Here is a 19,202-nt window from a genome sequence, read left to right on the forward strand (position 1 = left end):
TGTTTACAAAGTGGTTTATTAGTTCCTACATTTGCACCTCACAACAACTGAAGCCATTAAGGACAATGGCATCATTACTTCCACCTCACAGGTGAGAAGAGGCACCTAAGCCAATGTCACAGTCCCTACACCAGCTCCTGCCACTCCACCTAAGAATTCTCACTCACAACCCCTTCCACAGAGCACTTGTAACAGACAACTTAAACTGCAGGTGATCTCAACCTGGAGACCAAACCGAGTACTGGTGGCTAACGGGTAAGTCTTACTAAAAGCACAAGAATGAAAGGGCAGATATTTTAGTTCCTAACACTCAACTAACCAATTCTGTGGTCATGGAGACCTCAGCCTTTCAGAGCCTTAAATAAGGTTACAAAAAAATGGCTCCAATTAAGAAAAACAGCCAATGATAATCAGGTTATAAAACAACAATAACCAATGGAATCTCTCTCACTATTATTGAAAAATATCTAAGAGGCAGGAGACTATATATATGTGTATCTTAGAAAATGCCATCTTTGGAAAGAGATCATTTCTGTACATATGTCACATATAAGGTACTCATAAAACATTTTTTACAAGAGTAAAAAGCAATGCTTCATTTTAGGATACATAGTAATAACCTACATAAAACAAATATTTACTGAGCAAGTTGAGTACAAACTGTATGGTTAAAAAAAGAAAAACTATGGGGGGAAAAAACAATTGAAAAAAAAAGAAAACGTAGAAATCTCCAAAAACAATCTTAATTTTAAAATAGTGGGATAAGATACAGTACATTTCCTATAATAAATGATATCACACTTGAAAACAATTGAAAAAAAATCAGATTTTTTTTCCTCCATTCTTAACAGCTTTCATGTTACAGTTAATAATAAAACAAGTTATTGGATACTATATTTAGGGGAGGAAAATCCAAAGGAAAAGTTTTCTGTCTGGCTATATGGAACATCTTTAAAGCCACTCAGGAGAACGATCATTAATGAAAACCTGTAACTGTACAAACCTGCTTACTTTAAATGAAATTTAAAATATCTAACTTTGAAGACGGAAAAACTAGGTTTGATTACACAGAAATGTCTGTAAAGTGAATACTTACCCAGAATATGCTTGCAAACGGCAAATGGCGATTTTGATTTCCTAAACGATAAGAATATGTGCTCTGCGTGTTGACGCTGCTCATTGTTGACCATGGAAGGTGGTGCCTTGACAGTTAAAACGAAACAAACAAAAGAACAGAGCACACTTGTTTAATAAGAAAGCGTGAACAGCAGCAATCCTTCTACCCACAAGAGAAAATACCGGCACTTTTGGGGGACAACGGGAGAAATTCTTACATTTTTTTAGGAACTATAATATAAAACTTCATCACAAATATAAAAACAGTTTCAGGAAAAAGGAAGAAATTCCTGGCAAGATTTGGGTCAGAATCCTCTACTGTTGCCTACATTTTAGAAATGATACTTCCTTAACTATTTTTTGTACTTTTAAAAAACACAGCTAATTTACTGCCTTTTATTCTAAAATATACCACTCCATCTAACTTGACTGGTTCAAATAATTTTGAAATTATTTAGCACTGGTGAATCCAAAGTTACTAAAATTGATTTCTAAAAGCACTCCTTTTAAGATAGAAGTATTATCAGATAATTCTACTCAAGTTTTCTAAAATCACCACTAAACCAGAAAAATTAGTGAACAGTAAAGCCTAGAATTTACAGAACTCCTCTCTGAATAATAATCAGCCAAAAAAGCCAGACATGTCTTAACAAAACAACTTCTAAAGTCTGCTCAGGTTTTTAAATTCCATTCTGTTCTAACGATCTTCCTTCTAGATAGAACACCCTCCGAACTAGACCTACCTTTGTACACAGTCCCCTTACGTGGCTCAGTTGTCTTTGACCTACCTGAAGAGAAGAGGCTGCTGGTAAAGCCTACCAATCAAAATATCAAAATTCTCAGTTTGGGAGGGGAGAGAGAAGGCAGATGGGAGGAAAATAAACCTTTGTGATTGTAACCAAAATAAAGCAGGAAAATCATAATTTCAACTATATTCGAAGAATCTGGAAGATGAAAAACATTTGCAACCAAGGACATTAGATCAATATTCATTATAAACTATGTCAACTGTGCAGCATTAGTCATTCTAATTTATTTTAAAATAGCAAAAGAAAGATGTGCATCCAAGAGAAATTAACTGACTTTGATGCTCTGGCCTAAAGGAATTCTTATAATTAGTTAACACCAGTTCACAGTACTATTCTTAATGATAGAGCGCCCTCTAGCTAAAAATGCAAACATTTCCAATAAAGAATTGTGTTACTGAATACTTTTTTTAAAGGCTTTATTAATAACATACTGTGAACAGCTAACTGTGCTAAATATAAATATACTTATCCTTCCATGCAAATTCTTCATTCCCACCATTTCCCCTAATTCAACAACTCACGTTTGTGTTTCTGCAAGATATTTTGTCACAAATACCTATTGAGTATACCTGAACACACCATATGCTAGTAAACACTACCTCAGGTAACACTGCTGGGAATGCAAATCAGCTACTGGCTACCCAGGGAATTTCTGAGTTACACATTCTTTCCTCTCACCACCTGTGAAAAGCACTACACAGGCAGAGTTTTGCAAACTAATATGCTACTTATACAAAAAAATAGTTCCTAAAGCTAACTGTCTTTGGACACCCTGATATGCACACAGTTAATAAAGTATAGCTCTGAACATAATTTTGATATAACAAAGAATGGTATTCCATTTATAAAATATCATATTTCATAAACAATGAGGTATAATGTAAAAAACAGATACATAAAGAGAAAGAAAAGAAAGGATCTCACTACCCCTCACAACAACCCTATGGGGGTAGAGACTTCTAGAATACCCATTTTACAGATGAGGAAACTTGCACCAGCCAAAAACATGTTTACTGATAGTCTGATTCATTCATGAAAGACTTTAAGTTAATAATAAGCTTTTGCTCAATTTTCAGTTTTCTATCTATAACCTCTCCTTTAACCTCTGGGGCTCCTATCTAAATGTAAATGCTGAAGGATACACTGTGTTACTTTTTAAATGAGTGGGCCTTCCAATGCCAGTGGTACTGCTGACTAGACACCTTGAACAACTCTTCTACTAAAACCAAATAAAAATGGTGAATATTTCAAAATGTTCACCCTAGAGACACGTGTCAACCCTGAGTGACCTGGGGTCTCCATTGTGACAGCTGCCCACAGTGCTGAAGACAGGAGATATAGCCGGGGCCCTAAGGTGGGGCTCTAACAGGACATCCCTCCACATAAATCTGGGACCCTCAGTGTAAGGGTAAACTATTTAAGAAAAAAGCAGATTGGGATCATTACACAAGAATTACTTCATGGGTCCGGCCCGGTGGCTCAGGTCTTTGGAGCACCGTGCTCCTAACGCCAAGGTCGCCGGTTCGATTCCCACATGGGCCAGTGAGCTGCACCCTCTACAGCTGATTGTGAACAACCACTCTCCCTGGAGCTGGGCTGCCATGGGCTGCCATAGGCTTCAGTGAGCAGCCAGAGGTTGGCGTGAGCTCTGAACTGAGCTGCCGTGGGCTGCTGTGTGCTGCGATGTGCTGCCATGAGCAGCCAGCAGCTGGGGAGAGATGCCTTGTGCTGCTGTGAGCAGATGACAGGCGATGGACGGCCTCAGTCAAGGGGGAGTGCAAGGCTCATAACACCAGCATGAGTCAGGGAGCCTACACAACCAAACTGAGAAACAACAGCTTGAACTGGAGTTCAGGGGGTGGAGTGGAGGGGGAGTGGAGGGAGAGGGCGGAGGGGCGGGGAGGGGGAGGAGGCGGGGAGGGGAGGAGGCGGGGAGGGGAGGAGGAGGCGGGGAGGGGGAGGGTGGAGGAAGGGGAGGGTGGGTTGGGGAGGGTAGGGGAGGGGTGGGGAGAAGAGGGAGGAGGGGACGGGGAGGGGAGGGGGAGGGGAGGGGAGGGGAGGGTGGTGGGAGGAAAGAGTACTTCATTACCCACTACAATGGTACCTCGGTTTTCGAACATAATCCACTCGGAAGACCGTTCAAGTTCTGAAATGTTCGAAAACAGCCCAGGCCTCAGGATCTTGTACTCTGTGGAAGCCGCGTGACATATTTGACTTCCGAGGCGTGTTCAAAAACCCAAAGCATTTACTTCCGGGTTTACTGCATTTGTAAACCAAAATGTTCGTCAATGGAGACGTTCGAAAACTGAGTTACTACTGTATTCTGTGACAAGAACCTGAGCCAACTTGTTTTGATAAAAGGACATGCGACAGTATTCTGTATTCCTTTATGTCTGTAAAACACTTTGTTGATACAAATGTTAAAGGTAGTTGTATATATGAAGGTGATGAAAAATTCATTGTTTTAATCATTCTATTTAGCATTTATAAATCTAAAAATAAAAATGACATAATTATGAAGCAAAGAATATGGCTATTTTCATCAATATATGTGTCATCAATGTTTTCAAAAGTATTGTCTTGTGATGATTCTAATGCAAGAAAAGGAATTGGAACAATAAGAAAGAAGCTCCTAAAGGTGCATCTGCTATCTCAGATTAGTATTCATTTTGACAGTGGGAAAGCACCAAGCAGAAGTAATGACAGAAGCTATGAGGATGACTTGAAATCTGGAACCATTATTTACAAACCTGAAGATGAACGCAGAGAGACAGGCAGTCACACTCTGAGCCGCGCTGCCCAGTGTGGCCGCCACTCCCCACCTGTGGCTGCAGTGGGGAGCTCCTCCAGTGCTCACACCACATTCCCAATGCTCCACAGTCAGATGTGGCTCCTGGCTACCACGATGGAGAGTGAAGACACAGAAAGCTCCCTCTCCGCAGAAGCTGTCAGCTACTCCTCTAGGAGACATTTGCTTAACACAACAAGTATTTGGTGAGCGCTTACTATAAGGTTATCTTGATTTATAGGCTTTGATGCAATGTTCCCAGATACATTAAAGTACAAAATAACAGCATTTATAGAGCACTTACTGTGTGCCAGGCATTATACTAAACACTCCCTTTCAACGTAAATGAAATCATTTAATCTTCACATTAACTGTATCTTCCTATTTTAGAGATGAAGAAACAGACACGCAGGTTAAATGACCTGCCAAATGCTACAGAGTCAGTCGCAGGCCGTCTGGCTCCAGACCCTCCATGGAGCACTGCCTTTCAGGCATTTACTGAAAATGCCTGAAAACATTTTCAGTACCCCAGCTGATTATCACAGCACCTGAGGCCTCAGGCTAAGGCAGCCTGCATACCTCCCTAGGCTCATCTCATACTCCTGCCGTCCTCATTTATTCATTTTTTTCAGTCAACAAATATTACTGAGGAACTACTATGTGCAAACAAGATCCTTCACTGATACACATTAGAGTCTAGCAAGGGAGACCTGACATTTACTCACTCTCCATGTGTGCTTCCTAGTACAGCCAACAGGGTGAATGTTCTAGTATCACATCTGATTAGGTCACTGTCATTCCACCGACTTGTTCTCTAACCCCTGCCCCAAATCCACAAAATAAGACAGACCAGCTTTCTAAAATTATTAATCTTATTTGGATTGGGGCCAAATAATCTTATATTAAAACATGGAGATATTAGGATTAGAATGAAATTTCTATTATTTTTTTATGATAAATGTTGAGAAATTCTGAGCTTATACAGGCTGTTTTGGGGTACTCCCCAGCTTCCCCCACATATATGTATTCCCTCTACTATAAGAGTCACTTTGGCGTTAAAAATTGTTTGAGAATATTAAGACATGCCCTCCTACCCTGGCTTTGTTCAGAACCTCATCATCTCTTTTTGAACCAGGTCAAGAGCCTCCTAACTGATCTTGCTTCCCCTGCAGCAGATTTTCACCCTGCTGCTGTCACACGCGGAAAGCACAGGTCTGACCAGTCACACTACTGGAGGAATCCGGCTGATTATCACAGCACCTGAGGCCTCAGGCTAAGGCAGCCTGCCTACCTCCCTAGGCTCATCTCATACTCCTGCCTTCCTCATTTATTCATTTTTTTCAGTCAACAAATATTACTGAGGAACTACTACGTGCAAACAAGATCCTGAACTAATACACATTAGAGTCTAGCAAGGGAGACCGGGACCCATTCATTAATCACACAAATAAACGTAAAATTCCAAATGTGGTAGGTGACAGCCACATAGCCCTCTAAGTGCAGGACAGGTGAGTTTCCCCTTTCAGGGCACATGTGCAGGCTTCCCTGAGACTGACTGTGCAGAGCCCCAGAGGGTCAGGTGAACCGTGAAGGGCACTGCAGGCAGAGGGACTAGCACATGCAGGGCCCTGTGACAGCACAGAGAAGGAATGAGAGACGGTGCGGCTACCGCAGAGAAAAGGTGACCGCAGAAGGGTTCTAACACACTGGAAAGATAAACACTTACCCAAAGCCTCACCACAAGAAGCAGTACTAGAACCTCGACTCAGACCTGGGGATGGGACTCTGAACCCACCACGGCACTATATGCATCCCCCACAGCAGTCTGCTCAGACACTGGGGCCCACAAATTACTATCAAAGGCTCCCCTTTGCCGGCAATGTGCCAGACACTGCAGACACACAGTAAGTCAACAATAAGCAGAAACAAACAGAAACCCTGTCCTCAGGGCTTACAACCCAGCAGAGGAGTCAATCACAGAATCAAACAAACAGCACAAAAGTGCAGGTGTAATAAATGGTACCAAAGCCAATGGTGCTATGAAAAAGAATCACCTAGTTCACAGTCGTCGGGCTTTTTTTTTTTTTTACGAAGTGAACCACAGCATTGCTATCTGAAGACTTAAATGTTAACTAGGCAAAACAGGGAGCAGTGTGTTCTGAGCCAAGGGTGTCCCTACCTGTAAGGTTCTGCAGGGGGGGATCAAATGCGACGGACCAGAGCCCATGGCCGGCCGTTCATCAGTGTGGCTGGCCTGCGCAGTTGCATCGGGCCCCGCTCTTAAAAGGGCCCATGTTTGGTCTCACACTCTGCTGTCGCCACCCTGAAATTCTTAATGATTTTACCCTTGCACTTGTGATTTGTAAGTGAAGCCCAATGGAACAATGGAGCCTGTGGAAGCCGTGAAGACAGGCTGGTGGCCAGGCGCAGGTGCACTGGCCTCCAAGGTGGCAGTGGGGCCGCACTGGCAGCCGCCAGGACCCACTGTGGGAGCAGCTGGCATGTCCCCCTGCAGTCGGTCCCTGAGGTTCCTGAACAAGGACTAAGTCCAGCCTGACAGGAACTCAAGCAGTCAACTCTGTCAGAAAATTAAGAACAAGAAGTACCCCTGGGCAGCGCGATAAAGCATTTCAGGGAGTTAGAATTCTTCAAGGAGTTTAGTCTCTGGTTTACAGAACTGCTACAGCAAAGCAACTATCTACAGGCTTAGAAATTAAATTGAAAGGTTGTCACATTCTATGGAAAAGAATGCTATTTTAATATAAAGCTCTGGACGTGCCATTTATTAACAAGGAAGACAATTTTACTTTTTTCTTATAATTGATACAATGGCAGGACGTCAACCACATAAGCAGCCATTTCTAATGACATGCAAATCATTTAAGCTACTTTGGGTTTCCTGTATGACCTCTCCAAGTAACAAGAGTTCTCAGAAGCAATAAATAATTCATCTAAAATTAAATTCAAACTCATATAAAACCGATAAAGAGTTAAATCTTTTTAGAAAAAAATGTTCTGAAAGAATCATCAGCTTTAAATGTACTAAAATTTCTACTCGTAAATAATTGATCAGAAATGTATCCAAACATCGTCTCAGCCTATAAAATACAGCTGTTCTAGTTAGTAACAGCTGCATCCGAGAAAGACCGTCCTCCAAATAAAAAAGTACCAGAAACGATGTGCAGTCTTGCATTTGCCAAGAGCAACTGACATCACTTCCAATTATACTGAGAATAAACGTGCTACAAGTAAAAATTTTCATGGCCTAATGCATTTGTACAAAAGTAAGCCAAAAATATCTTCCGACCAATCAAGATATCACACAAGGCATTATTTTTGTGTTGTACAAAATTATGATACCAAAATATTACTCTTTTGCAATTTGTAAGTTTGCTACTTAAAAAGTGTATTACTCCTATTAATTTTGTAAGTAATAAAATATTTTTAAGGAAATTTTTAAGGAAATAGCTTTCTATTTTAAAACCTCTAATGGCACTTTTCCTGCTTTTTGAACAAGGGGCCCTGCAAATTATGTGGCCAGCCTGGCTGAGACACAGAGACAGCAACAAGAGCCCCGGCAGGCTGGACTTTGGGGCGCAACCAGGAACTCTGCTGAGCTCTCAGAACCTCCCTAGAAAATCAGAAAGCTGTCAGAGGGGATGGGGTGAGCCTCAGCCTAGTAAGTCAGAACCATTAGTTAGGACAGAGGAGTCTGCAGTCATAACCACCACCAAGAACGATTATGCCCCTACTCTCGAACACTCTCTTTGTCACTTTATAGTGGGCCTAAGTTTTCCCACAATTATAAGTGAATAAAGCTTGGCTATCTCTTCTTCAGAATAAAGTTTACCGGTTTTCTAATACCCTGTTTCCCCAAAAATAAGACCTAGCCAGACAATCAGCTGTAATGCGTCTTTTGGAGCAAAAATTAATATAAGATCCGGTATTACATTATATTATATTACATAAGACCCGGTCTTACATTACATTATATAAAACCCAGTCTTATAGTAAAATCAGACCGGGTCTTATATTAATTTTTGCTCCAAAAGATGCATTAGAGCTGATTTTCCAGCTAGGGCATATTTTCAGGGAAACATAGTAGCTCCTTCTAAAAAGACATTTTTTTCCCTTTCTTTGCTAGCAAGGTTATGCCTAACTAGCAGTGATGAAACGATTTGTAGAAAAAAGAACAACCTAACTCAAACGCAAAACCACAAATCTAGTCTTTACTCAGCCTGAGCAGCTTTTCGTTTTCTTTGAGATAAAAATTATAGCACATTCAAGAAAGTAGCCATAGATTTTAAAAACACATGTAACATTCAATTTTATCAAAATTTTGTTATTTGTGATTCAATGTTTTGTATTGTGAAAAATTCAAACTATATTAAAACTTCAAAATTGAGGACTCTTGCCACTTCCAATCCCTATACAGCTATTCTTAAAAGTTTAGTATACTATATCTTCCAATTTTGTTTCTATGCATATACAAATATATACAGAGATTTTCTTTTTAATTTGGAAAACAATAGATCGTGCATCCTGTACTTTTTCTCCATTTATTGTGATCATCTTTCTATGTCCATTCAGATCTTTCTATTAGAAAAAAAAACAAACTACTACATATTCACACTTCTTGAGCGTTCCATAAGATTTCATAATACCACAATTTAAAAATTTCTTCCAACTAGACATTCACATTGTTTCAGTTCTTTGCTACTGCAAGGCATATATACTACAGTAAACATTTTAGTGTATGTGCAAGTATTTTCAGAGGCTGAGTAATGGCAAGAGGTGAAACAAACAGATGAGACCAAAGACATGGAGATTTTTAAGGCTTTGGTAATTTAGTGCCAAACTACCGAACAAAAACTTGCACCTTTTTATACTTCCACTAGGACTGCCTGTTTACCCACACCTTTACAGTTTGAAACATCATTTTAATCATAATATCTGGATTATTCTGTTCCAGCTTTCTATTCTTTTCCAATGACAATACTACAATGTTTCAACTACTGTAGCTTTTGAATACATTTCAATAATTGGTACACCAAGTCCTCCAAACCCTTCATTTTTCTTTTTCAATTTTGTTATTCTCATCCAATTATTCTTCCAGATATACTTTCTAATTAATTAGTCAAGTTTTCCTCCCACTTCAAAAAAGGGTGAGAAGTTAAGAGGAATTCTGAATGATATCACATTCAATCTCTACATTAACGAGGGTGGAATTGCCACCTTAACCAGACTGAATCTTTGGACAAAGAAACATGGACTTCATTTAATTCTGATCTTCTATATTCTTCAAATAAGCTGGACTGTTGTTTTTTTTCTCTTTTGCTTTTTATTTGTTGTTGTTTTTCTTAGTTAACTGGCTAGTTTTCTTTTTAAAAAAAAATGTTCCTTATTCAATAGTGTCCTATAATTTATTCCTAAGAGATTCTATTCCTAATGTTGAGAGCTTTTTTCCATTCTTAAGCTGATGATTATTGGAATAAAGGAAATTTTGCAAATGGTTTATCCAGCCACCTTACCAACAACTGTTGGTTCTAAAAGTTTTTGTTAATTTCCTTTGACTTTTTTTCTAAATATCACCTGCAAAGAAACATCTTTTTTTACTTTTCTTTCCAATATTTGCACTTACTCCTTTTTCTTTTCTTGCTGTTATCAGCTAGGCCCTCCAGAGGTGTTAAATAATCCTTACATTAGGACTTCCTGTTTACTCAAAAATATCACCACTTACTAGTGGTTTCGAAGAACTGGTGTTTTGGGGGGTTTTTTTTCGTATTTTTATCAATTCGTAGTTTATTGAATTTTTAATCACAAAGTGATGTTAAATTTTATGAACTGCCTTTTAGGTAACTATGGATGATTTCAAAGGTCTTTTCACATTTCTTCTCTGGACCACTGGCTATGTTCCAATTAGCTGAGTTTGACACAAGATCAACTGCAGAATACACATATAATTGAATTTTAAATAGAAACTTCCCGCTAATTAGTTTTTTGAGAAAAAGAATTCTGTTAGTGCTAGTTTTCTAATATCTAGTACTACAGCAGAGACTAAAAGACAACATTGAAATAAATAAAAATGCTTACTGAATATAATGCATTTTTCCGATAAGTAAATGCTATAATCAAAACTCTTAACTTTATGACATGTGCATTGCTGATTACAAAAAAATAAAAGCATTGCACCTCATACAGTGAGGGGCTCAGTAAATACCTACTAAGTAAATGCTCCAATGTTCCCAAACACACTGGCTCTCCTAGGTCTTCGTACCAATTTGCCGCGATACCCCATCCAATTGGAAAGCTCCAATTTGTCCTTCCTGGCTCGGCTCAAGGCTCACCTGTTTCGAGAAGCCCTTTCTAATTGCCTACCTCATCCTGAGATACATGTCCCACCTCTGCACTCTCACAGAACACCAAGATATATTCTGTTCTAAACTGTACCTAACAATTGCATACAGTTTCGCCTTTCTCCCTCCTTGCAAACAAGGTCTTTCTCTTGTCTCAGCATACATAGCACTGTACCTCCTATATACATACAGAAGAAATGCTCTAAAATAGCACAAAATGTATCTACAAATTGTCAGGTCTGTATCTGTAACCTGCTAAGTTCTTACAGTCAGAGGGTCTCACTGTTGAGAACGTTAGTACAGATGTGCGGCCTGCTTTACTGACTCTGGTATGTGTAACATCCTCTCAAAAATGTAGGGTGAGGTATCTTAAGCAAAAGCCAACAACTGAATCTTTTTGGAAACGAAATTTTCAGGCTGCATTTTAAAAATGCTCTATTTACACAATGTTTTCAGACCAGATCATTTCACTGCATACATTACTAATTTATAAAAGTCCTTCTTCATTCTAGTCTGTTCTCCTTCAAATTTATTTTCTAGCAAGTAACCTCACTGTCTTGAATCAGAAAGTTAAGCAGTATTTACAAGCACCTACAGAAAATATTCCGTTACTACTTGGGGAAGAGGGGTCACTATGCGGAGACCTATAAAACCCATAAATATTCTAAAGGGCCGACATACTACTTTATTTCACAGCTCATCCAATAACCTAAATAACGTTGAATATAGATGTTTACAGTGAAGCAACTGTAACATCCGAAAACACATTTCAAAACTTCCTATCAGAGTGTAAAAAATATAACATTTACAGTATTATAATATGTGGACTCTGAGAAGCAACATGATTCTGAAACGGAAGTCTGGTGCTCCGGGTTCTGGACCAGTCTTATGTCTAATCTGTCCTGTGACCTACCTTCGGCAAGTCACTTCTACCTTTCTAAACTTCAGCTTTCCCATCTGTATCATGGAAGGGAGAATGCTTAGACTAGGTTCTTATTTGTCAGGCTATTTCCTGAGAGAACCTGATAAAAAGCTATAGGCCCCATTACCAAAAAATGTACGGTTGCACCCCAAAATTTGCTTTCAATTTCCCTCCGACATCCATCATGGACTCCCTAAAATCTGTACTAAAAGATCTCTGAGATTGTTGTATACACTAAAACTCTTGTGCTTAGTTTCATGAAATATATGAACTACCAAATGGAAAAACTAAGCAAAAATAATTCTGAATGACATCACTAATTACTCTGAATCCCAAAACATAGTAATGGTTAAAATATATAGCAATTTTCTATAAACAAAATTTCCATTAGATGGACAGCCATATGACCCACAGATGGATTTATGATAAAATCACCCATTTTTAAAAATATATTTTAATGCTTCATAAGTAAAGGAGATTTAACAACCGTAACTACCCCAAATGAATTTGTTTTCCTGCTTCCTAGTCCCCTACTCTATAGATTAGGAATGACAGACCGGTAACACACAGACCTGACTTGGAGACCCCACTCTACCAGTTTCCTGGAAAATGTGGGTTAATCACTTAGCCCCTCCATCCCTTAGCCTACCAAATGAGAATAGAGGCCTCACAGTCAGAGAATTGAAGAAGGTGAAGTATATAATGGAGGCCTCATAGCCAGAGGACTGAAGAAGTACAGTGCCTCTCAGAAAGTCAGCACTTAATCAGTGTGAGCGAGCATCACTAATAAATTGGAATGCAGCTTTCATACTGGGAAACGATGCAGTAACTGCTCCTCTTACACATTTTTGGTAAACATTTTTAAATATTAAGTAGAAATTTCTAAAAAAAAGAATTTCCTATGTTTAATAATATCACATCTTTCCCAATACTCTTCTCCTCTGGAAAGATTTGAAAGTTGTAAACAGATACCTACACAACATATTCGAGCGGTGGTGAGGCAAAGTGAAAAGTGATCCAGCTTTAAAAGGCCAGGTTGATCTGAGTTCTAGACCTAATTCAGCCACTCAGGTGATTTAAACTCTCTCTCTCAAACTAGTAAGCTGTTGCAAGGAGTACTGAAGTATGCAAAGCACCAAGCACACCGTCTTGTGTGCAGTATGCACTCAAACAATATTTACTCCTATTCCTCTCAGCTATTCCCTTACAGATGATAAAATTAGCTTTCCCAGGGAAGAAGGAGGCACTGGCAAGCATAAATCCTAATATTCAGGCCAATAATGGACACTAATTTTCTCTTATCAATGTAAGAACTAAAGCAGTGCGGTTTGGGTCACATACTCCTTCCAGAGTCTAATGAAAATGGGGCTCCTAGAAAATTTTCAGGTATTTCAGGAAATGCCCTGCCAGGGATCTTAAGAACTTTGTATTAAGGGAGATACTGGCTACATAGTTTTTTGTGGACTTAATTTGCAAGAGTCTGAAAACGCTATCTACTCAGTTTTGTGACAAAATGTTTCACTTAATTTTGGTTATAAGGAAGCAAGTAGATTTTTTTTTTTAACGCCCCCTTAAAAAAAAAAAATATTGGGGAATATTGGGAAACTGTGTTTCTCCAGGGCCCATCAACTCCAAGTCATTGTCCCTCAATCTAGTTGTGGAGGGCGCCAAGGGCAGCCCCAAGTCCAGTCACAGGTTTTAATCTTAGTTGCAGGGGGTGCAGCCCACCATCCGATGCAGGAATTGAACCCGCAACCTTGTCGCTAAGAGCTCATGCTCTAACCAACTGTGCCATCCAGCTTGTTGTCTTCAATCTAGTTGTGGAGGGCGCAGCTCACTGGCCCATGCAGTAATCGAACTGGCAACCCTGTTGTTCAGAGCTCCCGCTCTAACCAACAGAGCCATCCAGCCGCCCCCTATATCCTTTTTATTAGACATGTCAATTCCACGAGCTAAATTTCATGGACTGTCTGGTGTTGTGTGCGAAAACAACACCTGATAAATGAACTACAAGCTGTGCTATAATTAGTTCAAATATTTTCAAGTGTGATGTTCAAATCAAAAGGAAAAGAAAAAAATCCAAAAAGGTAACAAACCTGGCTGCATTCAATTCTTACAAAGACAGGATCAATTCAAGGAATCAAAGGAGCCTCTAAATCCCCAAAAAAATCTACAAATACGGAAGTCAATTCAAACTACAAAACCGCAAACACACACACACAGTTCACAAGTAGCTGAGTCCAGCCTATCCTGACGGCAGTCCCTGCGAGGAAGCCTTTTACCCTCCATCCTTCCCGAACTCCCTGCGTAAAGAACCTCATCTCAGAGCTGTTCAACGCGTCACGTCGGAATGAAGTGAACGTGAGACCACGAGGAGTACCGGAAAAAGTGTGGCCCCAGTGACCTTGGTCCCAAAGACTCCCCTCCCTCCGGCTTCCATCCCTCCACGTGCCCCCGCCGTGGTTACCCCGAAGCCGGTGAAAGCGCTTGGGGACCCGAAAGCTGCTCACAGCTCCGGCCGGACCGGCCCTCGCTCCGGGCACCTAGTCCAGCGGCACGCGCAGGGCCCAGCGCCCGCCCCCGGCCCTATACCCAGGCTGCGGGCAGATGCGGGTGGACACGGCGGCCCAGATGACCCTGTTCCCCCAGCCGCACAAGCACGGAAGGCGCAGCCCCAGGAAGGGGACGCGGCAAGAGAGCAGGATGGAGACCCCCGCGCCATACCGCCGCCTCCCCTCGGCGGCTCGGGAAGGCCCAGGAGGCCCACTGGGCGGCGAGGTGGGCGCGGCTCCCGGGAGGCCGTGGATGCTGGCGCGGGGCGCGGCGCGCTCACCATCAGAACTTTGGCCGCGTTCTCCAGCTGAGCGATCACTTCTGGGGGGCCCAGCGCCGCCGCCATCATGGTCTCTCTTCAATGACGCGCCATGCGCTGCATTCTGGGAGCGGCGCCGCGGCTGGCCAATCAGCGCACCTGGAAGGACAACGCGCTCCCGAGCAGCTCTGACGGGCCGGCGTGGGGGCGGGGCCGGGGAGGGGCGCTGCGCCGTCGGGTGCGGGGGACCCGGAGGGAGCGGGGCGGGTTGGCGGTGAGGACAGCGCATGCGTGCTGCTGGCCTGGGTTTTTTCGGAGGCTGGTGACCATGAGCCCCGGTCCCGCCCAGACGCCGGCGGTCTCCTCGGTTCTCGGATCCGCTCTCCGCCCCGCGTGGGGGTCTGCCTTGTGAGCGAGTCCTCGGATGGCCCTTCCAGAAGGCTTGCATTTTGCGTCCCAGCCTCAGTCCCTCTTGGCCACAAAAGAGCGCATTCCGAATGGAGCGCTCCTTTTACTGCGAGAGGTGTCCAGGTGGATTGGGACAGCAGGCCGCTGCGACCCCTGCGGGAAGGCCCACGTTGTCTTGCCGAGGCTGCCTCACGCCGGGGAAACAGGGACCGGCCCTTGACTCCCTGCCTCTCCAACCCAGCGAGAACCCAAGGCTGCCGGCTGTGTGGAGTAGCGCCGTCATTATGGGCCCGTGTTGAAAGGCCGTCGGAGTACCTGGTTAACTCACCGTTTAGGCAGGGGGTCCTGTACAGCCGTCGTCGCAGTACTCACACCAGCTCTAACTCGACATACTTGTTTGGATGAGAGGTGTGTTTCGTTTTGGGCCGACATCCACTCCTATAACTCTACCTTTTGGTGTTATTCAGCTTCCTGGGGCTACACAGTGAGGCAAGTGAAGAGAGTGTATAAAATGGAGCCCATTTAACCAGGCTGCTAAAATCATTAACATTTTTATTATTTAACGCTTTAAATTATCAACATTAGCATGAAGGTTGTGGCATGAAGAAAGACCCAGCTGTTGCTCTTAAGTATTCTGGGAACTTAAACTTTTCGAACTTTCCCGCCCAGTGTCAATAGCTGAACATAACCAGACCTCCAGATAACCCTCTGATTACCTCCCTGAAGGACTCATATCCAGCCTACCTGACATCCATCATCCAGACCACTAGACCTGCCCAGACTTCCTGGTGCCTGTCATCCAGGCCACCTGACATCTGACTGACAACTGTCCTAGACCAATCCTAGGGCTAAGAAAGCAGGACAGATAATTCTCAACAATGACTTTGTACTATTAGAACTCAAGTTTGTTTGTTTTTTTGAAACACTTCTGGTTTTTTGCCTAGCTGTGTACTGGGTTTGCAAACCCTAGGACCCTTGAATAAATCCTTGTCATTTGTTTCTAGCAAAGCCCCCCCAGACTTTTTGAGTTTGCTTAACAACAGAAAGTCAAATTCATTTCAGAGTTTTTAAGTTTCCTCTGTTGAAATCTTTATATTAATTTCCTCTTCCTGGTTATAAGTAAGTCACACTTTTGAGGTTTTATTATTTTTTTTTATGTCACTGCAGCAGAATCACATTATTAGCTCCACTGAAAAACACGTTTCATTTGGTATCTCTCAACTTGAAGTTGAGAAAATGTTGCTCAAGAAACAAACGAAATAACTTTTATTTCACTACAAAAGGGTAAAGAGAGCCAAAATGAAGTGAATGGCCTTTTTAAAGAACTGTGTGAAACTAAGTAGTAACAGAATGCCTGACAATAAATATTTGACTAAGTATAGCAATCTGCAAAAAGATGACAAAATGTCTCTAATTGCCACAAAGAGTAATTACTGCAAATCAATGATATAGCTGTAAAAGTGTGGACAAATGCATAGTTTGTGACATTAACTGTTTGAGAATTATAATGGTTCAGATTGGGTCTTGTGTTCCAAAGCATTTTTGTGGAATTAGATAAGAACTTTGCATCTAGACACTCTTTAAGAAAGAGGAAGAAGGAAAAGTATTTTACCAAATGTGAGGATGAGTATGCTTCCTTTCAAATTCACAGAGTATTTTTAATTTAGATGCTTTATAAAGTGGGTTACAGACATCACACATAATGGAGCCATGCATTTTAGGGCAAACGTTGAAGTTGTAAACCTCAATGTTGGAAGACACTAGAATTTACCTACTAGTTTAACTTCTCCTCCAAATGCCTGACTCTTGTTATTTCTTGATTTACTATTTAACAATAACACTCTCCTGGGGAGGGGTAAGGAGCATTATTCCAGCCTACACATCTGCTCTTTATACCCTAAAATAGGAGAAGAGAAGAAAGTTTTGCAAATCCAATAATTTCTCACAAGGCAGAAGAGACTAATATTTACGGTCTAAGAAAGGGTAGATACCTGGTCGAAATACTCCCCCTCCGCTTTTAGGGTATTCCTTTAACGCCTATGATGTTGATAGGAGAAAAAGTCTGAGATGTCCTAAATGAAATTACAGCCTGCCTCCAGAGAGTGAGAGAAAGAGAAGAGTAATTAACCAGTTAATAGCTGGGGGCCAACTGACAATAGGTTACTCACTCTCCTGGATGCCTGCTGGAGCTTTGGTTAAAGACCACCAGAGGCCACCTCAGCCTGCTTGTGCATGAACTTGCAGGACTGTTGCCTGTAACCAGTCAAAATAGTAAATGTTTCTCCCTTTCAGACCTCCTACTTATTATAGAACTTCTGTCATGCAGAGGGCCATGCGGGGTCTGGCTCTCACTCCCCACATAAGAACGCAGGATATGGAGAGGCCAAAAAGGAACACCCACGGAGCCATAGATGGGGGAGTCATACCACTAAACTCTCGCTGGCAGCTGGGTTGGAGACACAGGAGCCACACTATCCACAACCCGCACTCCGCCGCTAGCAGGCTCAGCCACCATCTTCTTGCTAGCCCTCGTTTTCTGCTAGTGTAGCCACGGCAGTTATATTAGTGGCCAAATGATCACTGGTTACAGCTGACGGCCAGCTAGCCACAGCTGATGGCCATCCAATCACAGTTGATGGCCACTTACTACCTGAGCCAGCACCTTTCCATGTGAGGGCGAGAGCCTGGAAACTGCACTGTTGGCTCTGTCCCCACAACTGCCACCCGTCCCTTCACCTATTCCCAGCCCCCTTGTCTGTAGCCAACGTAAATTCTTTCAACAAAACTAACACCTTTCTTCCCTGAAACATAATATATAAAAGTGCCCAGGACTGCAGACATGTTGGTCTTTTCCATCCAGCCCTGTGGCTGGTGGCTTAAACTGCACGCCCCAGGACCAGCCTTTCTGGCTAGCACATGGCTCCATAAATGCTTCCTTTGGGAAAAGCTTTTGTCTGTGAAGGTTTTTATTTAACAATGTCGTGGGCTTCAAAATTATTCCTACTTATCCTTCACCAAAAGTGACTGACTATGTAATGTACTTTTTCTTGGACACAAAGATTTTTTTTCAGGGTGCTTTCTGATTTTTTTTTTTTTTTGGTGGGGTCTGTTTTATAGCCAACTTTACTAAATTTTGTGTCTTTCCTAAGTTAGTGGCTCTCGGGGAATATTCGTTAAGCAAAAGTATAGTTACTGACTATCTCCACTGCTGACATTCTGGTGCAAAGAAAAAGCCAATTGTGGATCACAGATAATATTTTAAAACTAGAAGAGAACTTGGAGGTTATGGTATCTTAATGCTTCTGAAATTAAAATACACACGGTGCTTACTTGCTTTTTACCACGACACCCACAGAATCCCAGCTTTGCAAAAATCTGTGTCTTCGCAGAGAGTGTGGTGTGAGCTAATGCTGCAGCTGAGCTGCCTTGAGTGAGTAGCGGGAGTGCTGCCTGACAGACATCGTTCTGTCCTGGGAAGTCGGAAATGTCTGTCCGCCCTGTGAGGTGCCAAGTGCTGGGCATCTCAGCATACGGTTTGGGAGCCACAGCTGCACACCTTCTTGTAACTTTTGAATCTAGTTGAGTCAATCCATTGAAACATAACATGAAGTATAAATATCCCCCAATAACTTTGTCCCAAATCAAACTGCCCTTTCCCACTGGGTGGCCAGTCCCTTACAGACATTTTGGGCAGATTCTTGAACTTGGGCCGCAGGCATCTTTGGCGTCAGAGAAAGAAGAATGTGGGAGACAGAGGTCGCCTGGTGACCGCCCAGCAGGTGCAGACCCAGACCTGAAGCTTACAAAAAGTAATGAACTGTTCAGGACGAGCATTACAATGGAAATGGGCTCGTGCAGGTGAGGGGCTCGAGGGCTTCAACTTCATTACCTCATGATAGGTTCCCACTTCTTGTCAGTCATCCCTGCCCCTCTGGCTAATGCTGACTGGGTTTTGTGGAGCTTCCCTCGGGAAGGGGCCTTTGGGGGCTCC

General features: G+C 42.1%; 1 protein-coding gene across 5 annotated transcripts in view; it reads right to left on the reverse strand.

Annotated features, from left to right (window-relative positions):
• The window catches only part of XPO4 (exportin 4), an 84,135-nt gene extending 69,166 nt beyond the window's left edge, over positions 1–14,969 (reverse strand). For 2 of the 5 annotated variants that reach the window (XM_074330130.1, XM_019715688.2), the window contains exons 1-2: positions 14,825–14,969; positions 1,097–1,202 (exon numbers count right to left, since the gene is read on the reverse strand). In XM_074330130.1, coding sequence (XP_074186231.1) covers positions 1,097–1,202; positions 14,825–14,893 — 175 coding nt within the window. In that variant the 5' untranslated portion in view covers positions 14,894–14,969. Of the gene's footprint in view, positions 1–1,096; positions 1,203–14,824 lie in introns of those variants that run through there. The other 3 variants (XM_019715690.2, XM_074330133.1, XM_074330132.1) reach the window with 2 other exon arrangements.
• Between the last annotated feature and the right edge of the window lie 4,233 nt (positions 14,970–19,202).

The sequence above is a fragment of the Rhinolophus sinicus genome, linkage group LG04 (genome assembly GCF_036562045.2).
Source record: "Rhinolophus sinicus isolate RSC01 linkage group LG04, ASM3656204v1, whole genome shotgun sequence".
Classification (NCBI taxonomy): Eukaryota; Metazoa; Chordata; class Mammalia; order Chiroptera; family Rhinolophidae; genus Rhinolophus; species Rhinolophus sinicus.